The following is a 12,306-nucleotide window of genomic DNA, read 5'->3' as shown; positions in this document are numbered from 1 at the left end:
TTATTAGGTGACATTCTAAAAATGGTGAGAGTATTTTGCGGGGGATGGTACTGAAGAAATAAGTAAATGTCAAGAGCTGAGGTTTCCAGAGTTCGGAGATAAAGAAGACAGAAGAGAAGGTCTGATCGCGCAGTGGAGAGGGGAGTCAATGCTGAAAGCCGCAGGACAACCAAGAGGAAAGTTCTGACTCATGTTCTAAGGAATCTGAGTAAGTCTAGATGCAACACAAAGCACACCCAGGTTTTGCAGCCTCCAGAAGTAATCAGATACCAATATCACTCTCTCAACCATCAGCTTTCATTGAACAAACATTTTCGGAATGTCTACTCTGTATCTTCTTTCCTAAAAGTGATGCTATTCTGTTTGTTGTTTTGTCTTTAGTGGTTCACTAGAGGCTGGCCACTGTGAGCAAACCCAGTGATAGCTTTTGACTGTTCAGTGCCAATAAAATGCTTTTATGGGGAATAAGTTCCTCTTCAAGCTTGTATTCATAACCAAAGTATTTTGCTCCCTGTCCAGCAAATCCCTGTACGGTTATGTGTCTACTGAAATTCCCAAGATTTCTGAAGTTCGCAATTTTCTAAATTAAAAGATTTCCAAATTTTCTAAGTTATTAAAAAACACCAAACCCAGTTTTTTACTCCATTTAATTAAACAGCTTACTTTTATTTTGACAGTGAAGATCATCTTTTTCTGAAAGAGGCTCTTATCTTATGGATTTAAATCAAAGTCAGAATAATTCCCCAAAAAGACTAAAATTATCCATGTTCTGAAATATGATTTTAATTGACAAATTCTTCATAACCCAGCTATGAGCTTCATTCTTAGAAAGTACCATTTCAGACATTAAAACAATAATTTTCTTTATTTCTCAATTTCAGAAAAAAAATTTCAGGAAATGAAATAGCTTTCTCATTATCTTATACTAAAACTAAATTAAACAGACATAGGTATAATCATGGTGATGTATATGGTGGTAAACATTTCCAACCCAACAGACCAAGCAAGCACATATCTTTAGTTCTTTCTCCTTGTACTAGTTACAAACCAAGAGATATTTGCTAAAGTTTGGGATTCTTTTACAAATAAATGTTTGATTTTCAAAACAAACATGTGTATTGTGAAATTTAGCTATTTTAGCTATATGAAATGTCTGATTAAAAAAAATAAGACTACTTGCTTGTTTCTTCCTCTATACTACTTATTCACATACTAGGGAAAATAAAAACACTTTCCTGCTTCCAATTCTCAAATGATATCTCAATTTAAAAAGAATTAGTCCTAATAAGAATGCATCCTTTCCAGACCTACAAAAGATAATACTCCTGTAGAGATTAGCATTTCAAAAAAAAACTTTGATGAAGTCAAAGACTTAAATGCTCACCACCAGTCCACTAAGGGGCCTTAGTTTAAAAATCACTTAAAATATACATTTATTTAAGTGTTCATCCTTAGCTATGATTTATTAAAGTTGGATTTGAAAAGGACTGCCAAAGATATTCTTGACAGAACCAATTCCTAATCAATGTTGGGCCCTACTGAGAAGGAAGGCAGGAAGGAAAGAAGGAAAGAAGACCAGGTGAATGAATACATTCTCAAATTCAAATTAGAAACGACAATTCTTATTTCACCATATCCTGGAGCTTTATACTGAACTAGAATTAACATGTCAGTGAAAAAAAATTAATTCTATTAAAAATTATACATATTTCTAAAACACTGAATTTTAGTCATATTGTCTAGAAGTATTAAATAATTTTTAAAAGAGCTAAACTAAATAAATCAGAAGTTAGGGAAAGGGGATAATACCAGCTTACAATGTCAAAAATCTTTATCAATTCAACATTTAACAGTTGCAGTGGTTGTTAATCTACTTCAAAACTCAAAGCGTACTTACTGTTTAAATGTGCTGTTTTAAAAGAGAAGAAAAAAAAAAATCACCTAAAACTAAATGCCAGTTTGGAAATAAGCTGAAAGATGGTAAACTGGTGACTGGGGAGGTAACTGGGAAGTAAATGATCACAGAGCCTCAAATAAACACTCCACAGCCTGAGAGGGAGAGCTGCTTCTCTGGAAAGGGAAAATCCAGGCCTGTCAGGGGTGGTGTAGGGGAATCACACAGGGAGTGCACATTATCTAGCAGAGAACTCCCTCTCTAGCTGTGAAAAGTTATACGGGGAAAGATGATTTTCTTCTTTATCCAAAGAAGGGGAAAAAAACAAATGGAAAAGTAAACACAAGGTATTAGGATAAGACTCATGGTGGTTAAGAATTAAAACCTGAAAGTGTGTTTATAAAATGCATGGATACATGTATGTATTTGGAGATTATGAGACCTTTGCTTATTTTAGTAATAGGCTTATTCCAATCAAGTATTACCTAAAATATAGGTGAGGTCTTGGGAGTTTACACGTAACAGCACTGAGTATACTAAAACTCAAGATTTGTTATACCTATCTGGGTCTGGGGAAGACCACGGTTACATTAATTAATGGTTTAGAAGTAAAAAGAAACATATCTGATAGCAAATCTTACCCTAAATTGGGGTTTAGGGGGTGCCCACTAGGGCATATATAACAGTAATCCATATTTATAAGTTTTAATTAAAACTCGTTTTTTTAATGGAACAGTGGTATGGAGCCCAACATTCTGCTTAAAGCCAATAATAAAACTTCCTACTTTGGTTGATGAATTTATAACCCTGGTCCTCCTTTACCTTTAGTTGGATACCCAATTTATAGATGTAATAAAGGAAAAAATAAGCAGCTTCAGGGTATCGGTCTTCTTACAAATGCCAACATATAAAATGACAATACTTAAAAAACATCCCAGTAATGTTCCAGATCACTATATTCTGCTCCATATACATATGATTTCAATATGCAAGACTGATAACAGAGTGTAAATGTTAGCACAGTCCTTAGGATAAGATCTCACCATATAAGGAAACAGCACTAGGCTACAAAAGTTGATTGCAGTCAGCTTTCCTGCATTTCTTCTTGGAGATGGTGATGGAATTATCATCTTTAAATCCTTGTGGAGCTTTCTCTCTGTTTCATTATGCTGAAAACAACAACCTCCTTGTTTGAAACATTATCAGCAGATATGCTATTGTTTCACATGGTGTAGCATAAGTAGTTCTTCAAGATGAGTCTGAGATGACAGCTTTAGTGTGAGTGTAGTACATCTTGGTGCCATTACTATTATATATTTTTTTCATTCTATTAGAGATGTCACCAGTCTAGTGATCATGCATGCTGGTCCTTAAATGCTCTTGGGCACTGCAGAAAATTCTTGGGTCAATTTAATTCCACCTCCGTTTTATTCTTTATTTAGTTCTGACATTGGTAATTAGTTTAAGTCTACATTAGGTACTAGTCCCTGCTAGGTTATATCCCCCTCCACCCGTCACTAATGTTACTCCAAGATCACTGATTCACAGTAAGTATCAGTTTCTAAAACTTAGAAGGTCTGTAATAACAGTCATCAGCAGATAGACACTTTGAAAGCCTTCAATTCATTATTTGCACTGATATTCACAGTTGAAAGCCCTTGACTTGCAAGAACTACTACAATAATCAAGCTGCAAGACACAACAAAGTTTACAGAAGAGATATATTCTGGATCTTCAAGTTTCCTTCTCCGTGAGTTACATGTATGAAGGCAAATTCAGATGGTGAGGGCTAAGAGAACTTTATACTGTTAGAATGGGATTGTGGGCAAATCATAATCCTTCTGCACCATGTTTATTATTATTACTTGGTCTTTAAAAGTCAGACTGTTAGAGTATGTTATAGATTTCAAAGCTCTGAAATTTATTCTGACAGAAGTTTTCTTATTATCCTTTCCTTAGGTTTTTCCAAAGAGTATGACATGCGGTGGGTATGCCTACTAGTGAGACTAAAATCTGATGAGAAAAAGCTACGAAAATATTTGTTCAGATAAGCTTTGCTGCATTTCAAAGGGTCTTTATTTCTTTAAAAAAAAAAATGTTTAGAAACAGACTATAAATGCATCATTTGTCCTGAACATATGAGTTAAGCAGAACATAGCAGGAATAAATACATGAAACGTCACAGAAAAATGGCCAGAGGCTTTTTCCTCTGTTACGTTAAGCGGAGGATTTAAATTAAAATTACTAAGCATAAACCAACACACGTGCACGCACACACATTCACCCTCACACCCGTGGAGAGCACTACACTTATCGTATGTATCTCTGCTAAGCAAACCTTTTCTTACATGATGCTAATCAAATGTCACAAAGACAGAAAGACTATTATTGCTATTTCAAAACTATTCAGGTGGTTGTTTCAAACACTTTTACCTACTCAGGAAAACACGGATCCTAAAGCTTTTTTACCTACAGCTCCTTGCCTTCCTCCCTTTTTTTTAAAGGGTAGTATATAAAAGTTGCTTCACCCACAATCTTAAACTGTATTGTTGTGAAGAAGCATGGCACCCTACAAGGTAAAACACCGAGTCCAGATGCACACAGCCTCAACAAAGAATAGGCCAAAATTCTCACAGCTGGAGTGGGTTTTTTTATTTTGCTATTGTAACAGTGAGATACTTAAAGAACAGGACTAGACCACACTTTAATTATTTGTATGTTACGTGAATTTCCCTTCAATTTAACAACAACAAAAAAAAGGTACTAAGTGCTCTAGAGGCTTTATACATTTTATGGAGGGGGTGGGGAGCTTTTGTAGTGTTGCTTTGTGAGAGAGCACAATAGTGAGTCTGAATACCAAAAGAGAGCTGAACAATAAGCACAGTGCGTTCCTGAGTCAGGTGGGAACTTCCAGGAACCCTCAGAATAATCGCACACACGGAGTGGCCTAAGAACAAAGTCAAGTCAGTAGCTGCCTTAGGAACTACAGTCTGAAGGAGCCTGGAGAGAATGGATTGGTTCTTTAAGTACAACAACTTTCAGCTGTTTCATGGAATTTCTAGGTACTTCAGTTCAATTCTCAAGCAGCTTAGAATGCTTAGGCTTTCCTTCAGTTCTAGGTGCCCAACAGGCATAAACTAAATTTTCGTGTAACTCCTACCCAGGGCAGACTCTCTGAAACATTATGGAATAGAACAGATTCTCTTCGTGAATCCTGGATTCTCAAGAATTAATCCTTGGGGAAAGCTCCCGACTAAGGAAGTTGGTATTAAAGGCTGGTATGCCCAGCATTATAGGGTTGGTAAGAGTAACACTCACGGCAGCAAATCACAGGGCAGAAAGGAGATGGAAGGAGCAGTGGCTTTTCGATCCATCAGCATGGTTTCACGAAGAGCATTCTTGAGCGATGACTTGTACTTTGAAGTATGATCACTTTTAAGTATCATAGTTGATATGTCAGCTGACATATCATACATGGATCATACACACATGGATCAAGTCCAGTGAGTTTAAAAATGTGTTAATGTCCACTGGGGAGGGTATGTGCTATGGTGAATGCTGTGAAGTGTATAAGCCTGACGATTCACAGACCTGTACCCCTGGGGCAAATAATACATTGTATGTTAATAAAAAAAAAGTCTAATAAAAAATATTTTAGTGTCAATAAACTGAAAGTTTATTTAGTCAATAAACTAAACTAGGCATATTTGCTATTAACTGAATAAAGAAAAAATGTTATTTATCTATATCTTTATCCCTGTTTCACTTTATCTTCAGCAATTTTCCCTAAAGATCATATCTAAGTATATAAAATGTAAGAATAGATTAGTTCATTAACTTGTGGGTTTATATCTATCTATTCACATGGCACATTCTCTTTAGGGACAAACTGTCAAAACATTTTTATAACCTGTTATAATAAAATTCTGAATTTCTCTCTCTTCTACTCTTCACCAATCTACTACTTCTAATTCCAATGTGCTATAGAAATAAAGCAGAATGACCCAGTACAACTAAAGAAGAAGGGTTGGTTCTTTCCAGCTTATATGTGTGCTTGGGAGAAACTAGCTCCTACTTGTAATACAGGCTCTTCAACTACCAGACCTACTGCCTCTAAATCTTCTACATCGTAAGTAACATGTCCACCACCCCTCCCCCTGGGCTTACCTACACCTGTCCAGTCTCATCTCTGGCTCTTCCCAAGCCTTCCCCCGCATTTTGCAGGAACATTCATCCCACAGGGTGTTTTCCCTGGTCTTCAACTTACAAAAAAACCTGACCCAGAATTCCCTAGGCAATTATCATGCTTTCTACAATTCTCTTTCATGTAGTCTGCTTTCTTACTCTCAAGAAATGGCTGGAAGGTAAGTGAGCAGAGAAGAGACCACAGGGGTTAAGAAAGCCAGGTGTCTTTCCAACCCCCAGCCCTGATGTTAGGCATTTATATGCCATCCTTTCTCTGGTTCTCACTCATCACTTAGCACTAACCGTCATCATGCTGACCACAGTCTCCTAATCTGTCATTCCCTTAACAACACTATACCTGTTCTGCGACCTCACCAAAACCTAAAGTCACTGAACTCCCTTCAACACACTCACACCACTGGTTCTTTCCTGCCTTAGTGGACTCTTCTTGACCACAGATTAGGTATTTCAATGTTGTCTTCCTGAATATCTTTGTATCCCTTTCTTTTTCACCTTCTAACCAAACTCTCAATATTTGCTTTGTCTATCCTTGATGTTCTGTGCAGAACCAGAGAAATATACAAAACCATATACATTTGGACTCTAGAAGTTTTAAATTTGATCCTTATCTTCAGTCAGCAATTCTTGAATTTCTTTCTGATGTACTTCTAGGTTTATTTAATCGCCTTTCTTTACTGAGTCCCAACTTCACTCTTCACCCCCATTCTCACACAATATGCATTCGATAATAACTGATGAGTCCCCTTCCTGTATTCTCATTTTCTCTAATTTCACCTTCTCTTTCCTAGATTTTCTGGGTGTCCTTAAAAAGAACAGTGCCCTCTCCTCTAAAGCTAAGTCCCTAACTTAACCTCATCTCGGGAGCTTATCTTCTCCCAGCATTAGAGAAATCTATTACCCTACTGGATTAGCCTGCCTTCTCTTTAGCACTGTCCATGTCTTCCTCTCAAATAGCTCTGTACGTTCTGCTTTTAAATATTTAAATACCCACCTTACCTTAAAGCAATGCATTCTAAGATCTACCACCCATCTGGTAAGCATCTTGTCTTTCTCTTTCTCTTTCCCTTAGTTGCCAAATGTCTTAAGTAATCAATGGTTGCTATAGCCATATCCTTGACTTTTTCTCATGAATCCTAGAAATCTGATTTCCATCCGTACCTTTATGAAAGTGAAATTTTTAAAGGTCACCAGACACCTAGGCTTTTTCCTAAATCTCATGTTTTCTGGCTTCTAATTCATCATTTCTTCTCTATTCCTACTATTACTGTTCTAATCCAGGCTATCTTATTTGCACTGCCCAGCAATATTCCAATACTGGAAACTGTTTCTAAGTGGTCCCAATTTCAAGCAAACACATCATCAAACTAATCTCTTTAAAATGCTACAATCAAGTTACATCTTCAGCAAAGAACCTAGAGTTCTCTATCACTGACCACATCCATATCAAGATTGAACTATCCTTCCCAGTTTTTAAGGCTTTTGCACACTTATTCTACCTTTCTGTATGACATGTATACCTCAAATGAGTCCATCTCCTTACTGTCCTTCTCTCCTAATCACTAGAGACCACTCCAATCTCTGTCTGTGGTTCTTTGTTCTGTCTGTTCCCTTTATTCTATTTTCCCCTTAAATCAGCCATCCTTCCACATCAAAAAGCCCCATACTTTATGAAGCCTTTCCCTGACCTACCTTACATTAACTTCTTTAATTCCTATTTTTACTTTTGTATCACCATAGCGTTTGGTTAGTTCCCTAGACATTTCATGTGTAAATACCTGTGTATATTACTGCCATTTATGTGTAAATACCTGTGTATATTACTGCCATTTACTCAACATAAGGAGACAAGCAGTAGGTACTACTCAGATAAAAAAAGGGTGAGAGGAGAAAGGTACCGCACTAAGGGCAGAAGGACTAGCTTGACACTGGTTAACTGACTTTGGTCTATATTTTATAGAAAAAGACGTATCATTGTTTTGGGTTATCACCTCTTTATAAGATAACCTTTTAAAAACATTATTGTGTTTTCAACTGTATGATAAAAAGCCAATTATGCAAATTTGGGAATACCTCAAAGATCAAATAAACAGAAAAATCTAAAAACCTTATAACTCAAAAGGATAAAACATCCTCCAGTTTTTAATGTATGCATAAATAACACAATGGTTATCATTTTGTAAGACATCTATGTACCTGCAATTCATTCCTCCTTTTTCTTGGCTTTCTAAGCCCACGTCTCTGTGGGAGTTGCTACCTTATGGACCTGTGTCACAGCAGAAAAGAGCTCTGGCAATCTTGAAGGTGCTTGGAACACCATACGAATAGGAAAAATGTCAATAAAAAAGGTGCACAGACACAATGCATTCAAGTATTTTCTTTAAAAGAACATATATAAAGTTCTATTTAACACCTAGAACACTAAGAGTTAGAGACATGAGCATAAACACATGACTAAGATATTCAAGTCAAAATTGTGAATGTATGTCTTCCGTATTAAGATTTTTTTCACTCCCTCCAAATTATCACATATTTTAATATGTGATTTAAATTTAAATTATCACATATTTTAATTTTCAGGTATCAATATTTAATACCCTATGTTGCCACTGTCAGAGCAATGAGTAATAAATGAGTCTAGACCACTGCAGCTGTTCTTGTTAAAATATATTAAGAGCTGACCCTAAAGAAACAACCTGAAATAAAACTGTCACTAGACTGTAACCCTTAATGACGGGATCTATGCTTTATTTAGCCCTCAAGACCTAACTAAAGGTCACCATACAGAATAGGCTCTCAAATATTTGACTAATATTTTGTTGTAGTAAGGGCAGTATACAAAAGCACCACCTGGAAAAACATGCGACAGTAGAATGAAAAGGAAAATATCATGAGTCAGAAAATATTTTCTAATGGAATCTTTAAGAAAATAAAAAAAGAGGCACTTTACATTCATCATGACTTAAATCATTCACTCCAGTTCTCTATTTCCTACAGTGGCACTAAAGTCATTTCAGGGTAGCAGTTCTTAACTTCTCTTCCTGGGGTAGGGGATGGGATGGGGTATCACCAAGCCCTTTATAAATCTAATAGCTATGGATTTTCTCCCCAGAAAAATATGGACAGCTGTACATACGTACAAAACTTCACTAGTCCATCCAAAGGGTTCTGAATTCTGGCGTTTACAGTTCCTGATTTAAGAAAGAGACTAGTTACATTTTTTAAAAGTTGGGATGTAAAAGCATAAAAAGTTTCCCTTGTGCATGAGACATTCATCACGCAGGAATTTAACAAAAATTAATCTGAGTTTTTTAGAATTTTTCATTCTTTACCATCATTTGGCTTAATCAACTTACTTGCTATATGAAGTGGTACTTTCTTTTGTGTTGTGTAATTTCTTCTGTGCTTTAATATAATTAATTACCACCATGATTTCAAGACTTAACCTTTTTAAAAAACCATACTATATGAAATATTAGGTAAGCAAAATGGTGAGACTTATTATTCTAGGCTTACAAGGGCTCGAAATTACAAAGTTAAAGGATAATCTTTAGCTTTTCAATGTGAAAATAATTAAACTGGAACCTAAGTGCCCAAGATGCATTTTCCTGAAGTTTGGTGTGTGTCAAAAGTGTGAAGAATAAAGCAGCAGGCAGGGAGAGAGTTTTGGGTTCTAGCAAGTATAGATAAAATACCTAACGATTTTTTGGCCTTGGCAAGGAAGGAAAACGGAGAGAGAAAGCGACCACAGGAAAGAAGCCTTGTTTAACAGGTGGATCGCTCTCTCAACACAAAGAAGTAAAGTAAAGAAACCATCTGTCTTGGTAAGAAGATCCAGGAGATGAAAGGCTTGCACTGATAGCTAGAGAAAGCTATGTACTAGTAAGCTTCACTACAGGGAGCCCAAAGCCTAGGAACCCTAGCACCACAGAAGACATTAAGTGGATGTCTTGGCATCTTACAGCAAAAATGAAACTGTAATTAACCCATGATCAAAGGCTTCTGTCTAATAAGTTGACAGTGTTTTACTTGTATTTTCTAAATTTCTTGTACTGCTGCCCTAAAGTCAGTTTTGAATAGAAATTAAAGATTGTCACTTATGCAGAATTTACAAAAATAATTTAAATGGCTAGATAATTAGCTGTTCCTACACCTCAGTTAACCAAATCAAAGGACATCGAAGAACACATTTTAGCTTACCCACTATACCTGAGGACAAAGCCATTACGTTTGCTGTATTACACCTAACAGAAAATAACCAGACTTCATATAGAGAGGTAGTCTTGAAAAATGCCAACATGATATTAAGTATAATCTCCTAATGTGTTTTTTTAAATAATTATTATTTTAAAATCCTTAGGATTCCTTTTTTGGTATTCACATTACTCTTAATATTTTTAACAAATAAAGGCATATCTTTTATCATAATTGTTTTTTGAAAACGTCAAGAAGAGATCTGACTTTCCCCATTCTTCCCAGATATTTAATCAGGCAGAATATGGTCATGTTTTCTCAATCAGCTTTTTTTTTTTGTCCACTGCTCGGAACTGAATTCAGTTTATTTTATCAGCTTTAAAACTATTTTTGAAAAAACTGTGTATTATCCAGAAACATCACTGCATATCATGTTCTCATAAAGTACTTCACTATCCTCTGTGGTCAAAATTACCTACGACAACTTACATGGCCTAATTTTAGAGGATCCCCAATCTCTCCTCCTCCACCTTAGTCTCATTCTGGCCAGGTACTTGTAATATAGCTTTATTATCACATTTCAATTATTAAACAATGAAGTTTCCAAACAGATATCTCACAGAACTACCGTTTGTTCCATAAAAATGTTATACACTACTATGGTTGCTTCTCACATACAATGTTTACCCCATATTCAAGTTTCTGATAAATCAACTGTAAGTTGAAATTCTGTTTCTGAGGCATTTCCTGGTATACTAGGCAGTGCATTAGAAAAGAGATATTGCATTTAGTCTATAATAATTAACCTTCTAAATATAATTAACAACCATTCAAAAAGAAAGTGCAAATGTGCAAATGAGAGACAACAAAAACAGTTTCTAAACATGTAATGCATTAATATAGGCTATAAATCCATACAACTAAAAATAATTGCTGACAACATCCTTCTGAGCATTAAACAACACCACCAATTTTGTTTGATATGTTTTCTTTCTTCTCAAGCATTCAAAGAAATGCAATAGACATTATCTTAATTTTCAAATTTTTCATGAGTATATTAGGTTATTACCATTTTTTTCACAAATCAGAAAACAAGGAACTACCATTATCTTTGCATAATTTCAGTAATAGAGCCAAAATAAGAACAATTCTAGCTAATCTCATCTGGGATCTTAATTAGTACTACAAGTTTATTTGTGTGAGTTAAAAATAGTATCACTCATGAGAAACAATGCCAAAATTATTATGCTAATAAATCGTGTTAAAGGCCTAATGAAGAAATACTTTAGCAACTATGAGGTAACACACTAGTTGTAGGCATGAGGAACGTTTATATTGGCTCTTTTGGGTGTATACATTAAATGCGAAATCAGAAAGGAATCATGCAAAAATCCGGTTGCCCATGCAAGCACCCCAGAGTCTAATCCTCTCCTCTCAGTTCTGTTGTCAGGCCACAGTAGTGTGGAGACTTGTAGGCTGCTGTCCTTGTTGTAATGAATGGGAAGAGGCTGACAGTGGCATGGTCGAAACCTTCACCTCTTCTTCCCCTGTGGAAAAGTCAGTCATGGTCTAGTTATGGGTGACTAGATTTGTTAACAGTCCCTTTAAAAATGATTTCAATATTTGGAATACTGATACATATATAAAATACATGCTTAATGGCTGGAATCTGGGTGTGAAACAAGACATGAATTTTAAAATATAAACTTATCAAGTACCTAGAAAGTAGTTACACTATAAACACACCCTTCAATTTAATACTATGTCAGATATAAGAACAAATATAATAGATTTAGGATTATAAATAGACAAAAAGAAAAAAAAAAAGAGAGACCAGGAAAGCCATTCTTTTCCAAGCCAATTGGACCCCTTTTAAATTCAGATACTCCTCTAACAGTTAACAGTATTTCGTGAAAAAAATTAAAAAATAAGTTCACAGATGTAAAAATGTTTTGTAAAAGGAAAAATGACAAATTCATGTTTTAAAGGCAGAAATTATGTTCATAAAAAATAAA

At 35.5% G+C, this 12,306-nt stretch overlaps 1 protein-coding gene across 6 annotated transcripts in view; it reads right to left on the bottom strand.

Annotated features, from left to right (window-relative positions):
* Window positions 1–12,306, bottom strand: part of CNOT4 (CCR4-NOT transcription complex subunit 4) — a 141,450-nt gene that overhangs the window by 15,674 nt on the left and 113,470 nt on the right. For 2 of the 6 annotated variants that reach the window (XM_046020280.1, XM_046020281.1), the window contains exon 11: window positions 8,671–11,838. The exons of the other annotated variants lie outside the window; for them this stretch is intronic. In XM_046020280.1, coding sequence (XP_045876236.1) covers window positions 11,738–11,838 — 101 coding nt within the window. In that variant the 3' untranslated portion in view covers window positions 8,671–11,737. Of the gene's footprint in view, window positions 1–8,670; window positions 11,839–12,306 lie in introns of those variants that run through there. 6 annotated transcript variants of the gene reach the window in all.

Source organism: Meles meles, chromosome 10, assembly GCF_922984935.1.
Source record: "Meles meles chromosome 10, mMelMel3.1 paternal haplotype, whole genome shotgun sequence".
Lineage (NCBI taxonomy): Eukaryota > Metazoa > Chordata > Mammalia > Carnivora > Mustelidae > Meles > Meles meles.
Note: the sequence above shows the minus strand (reverse complement) of the source record. Positions and strands in the feature narration are given on the sequence as shown.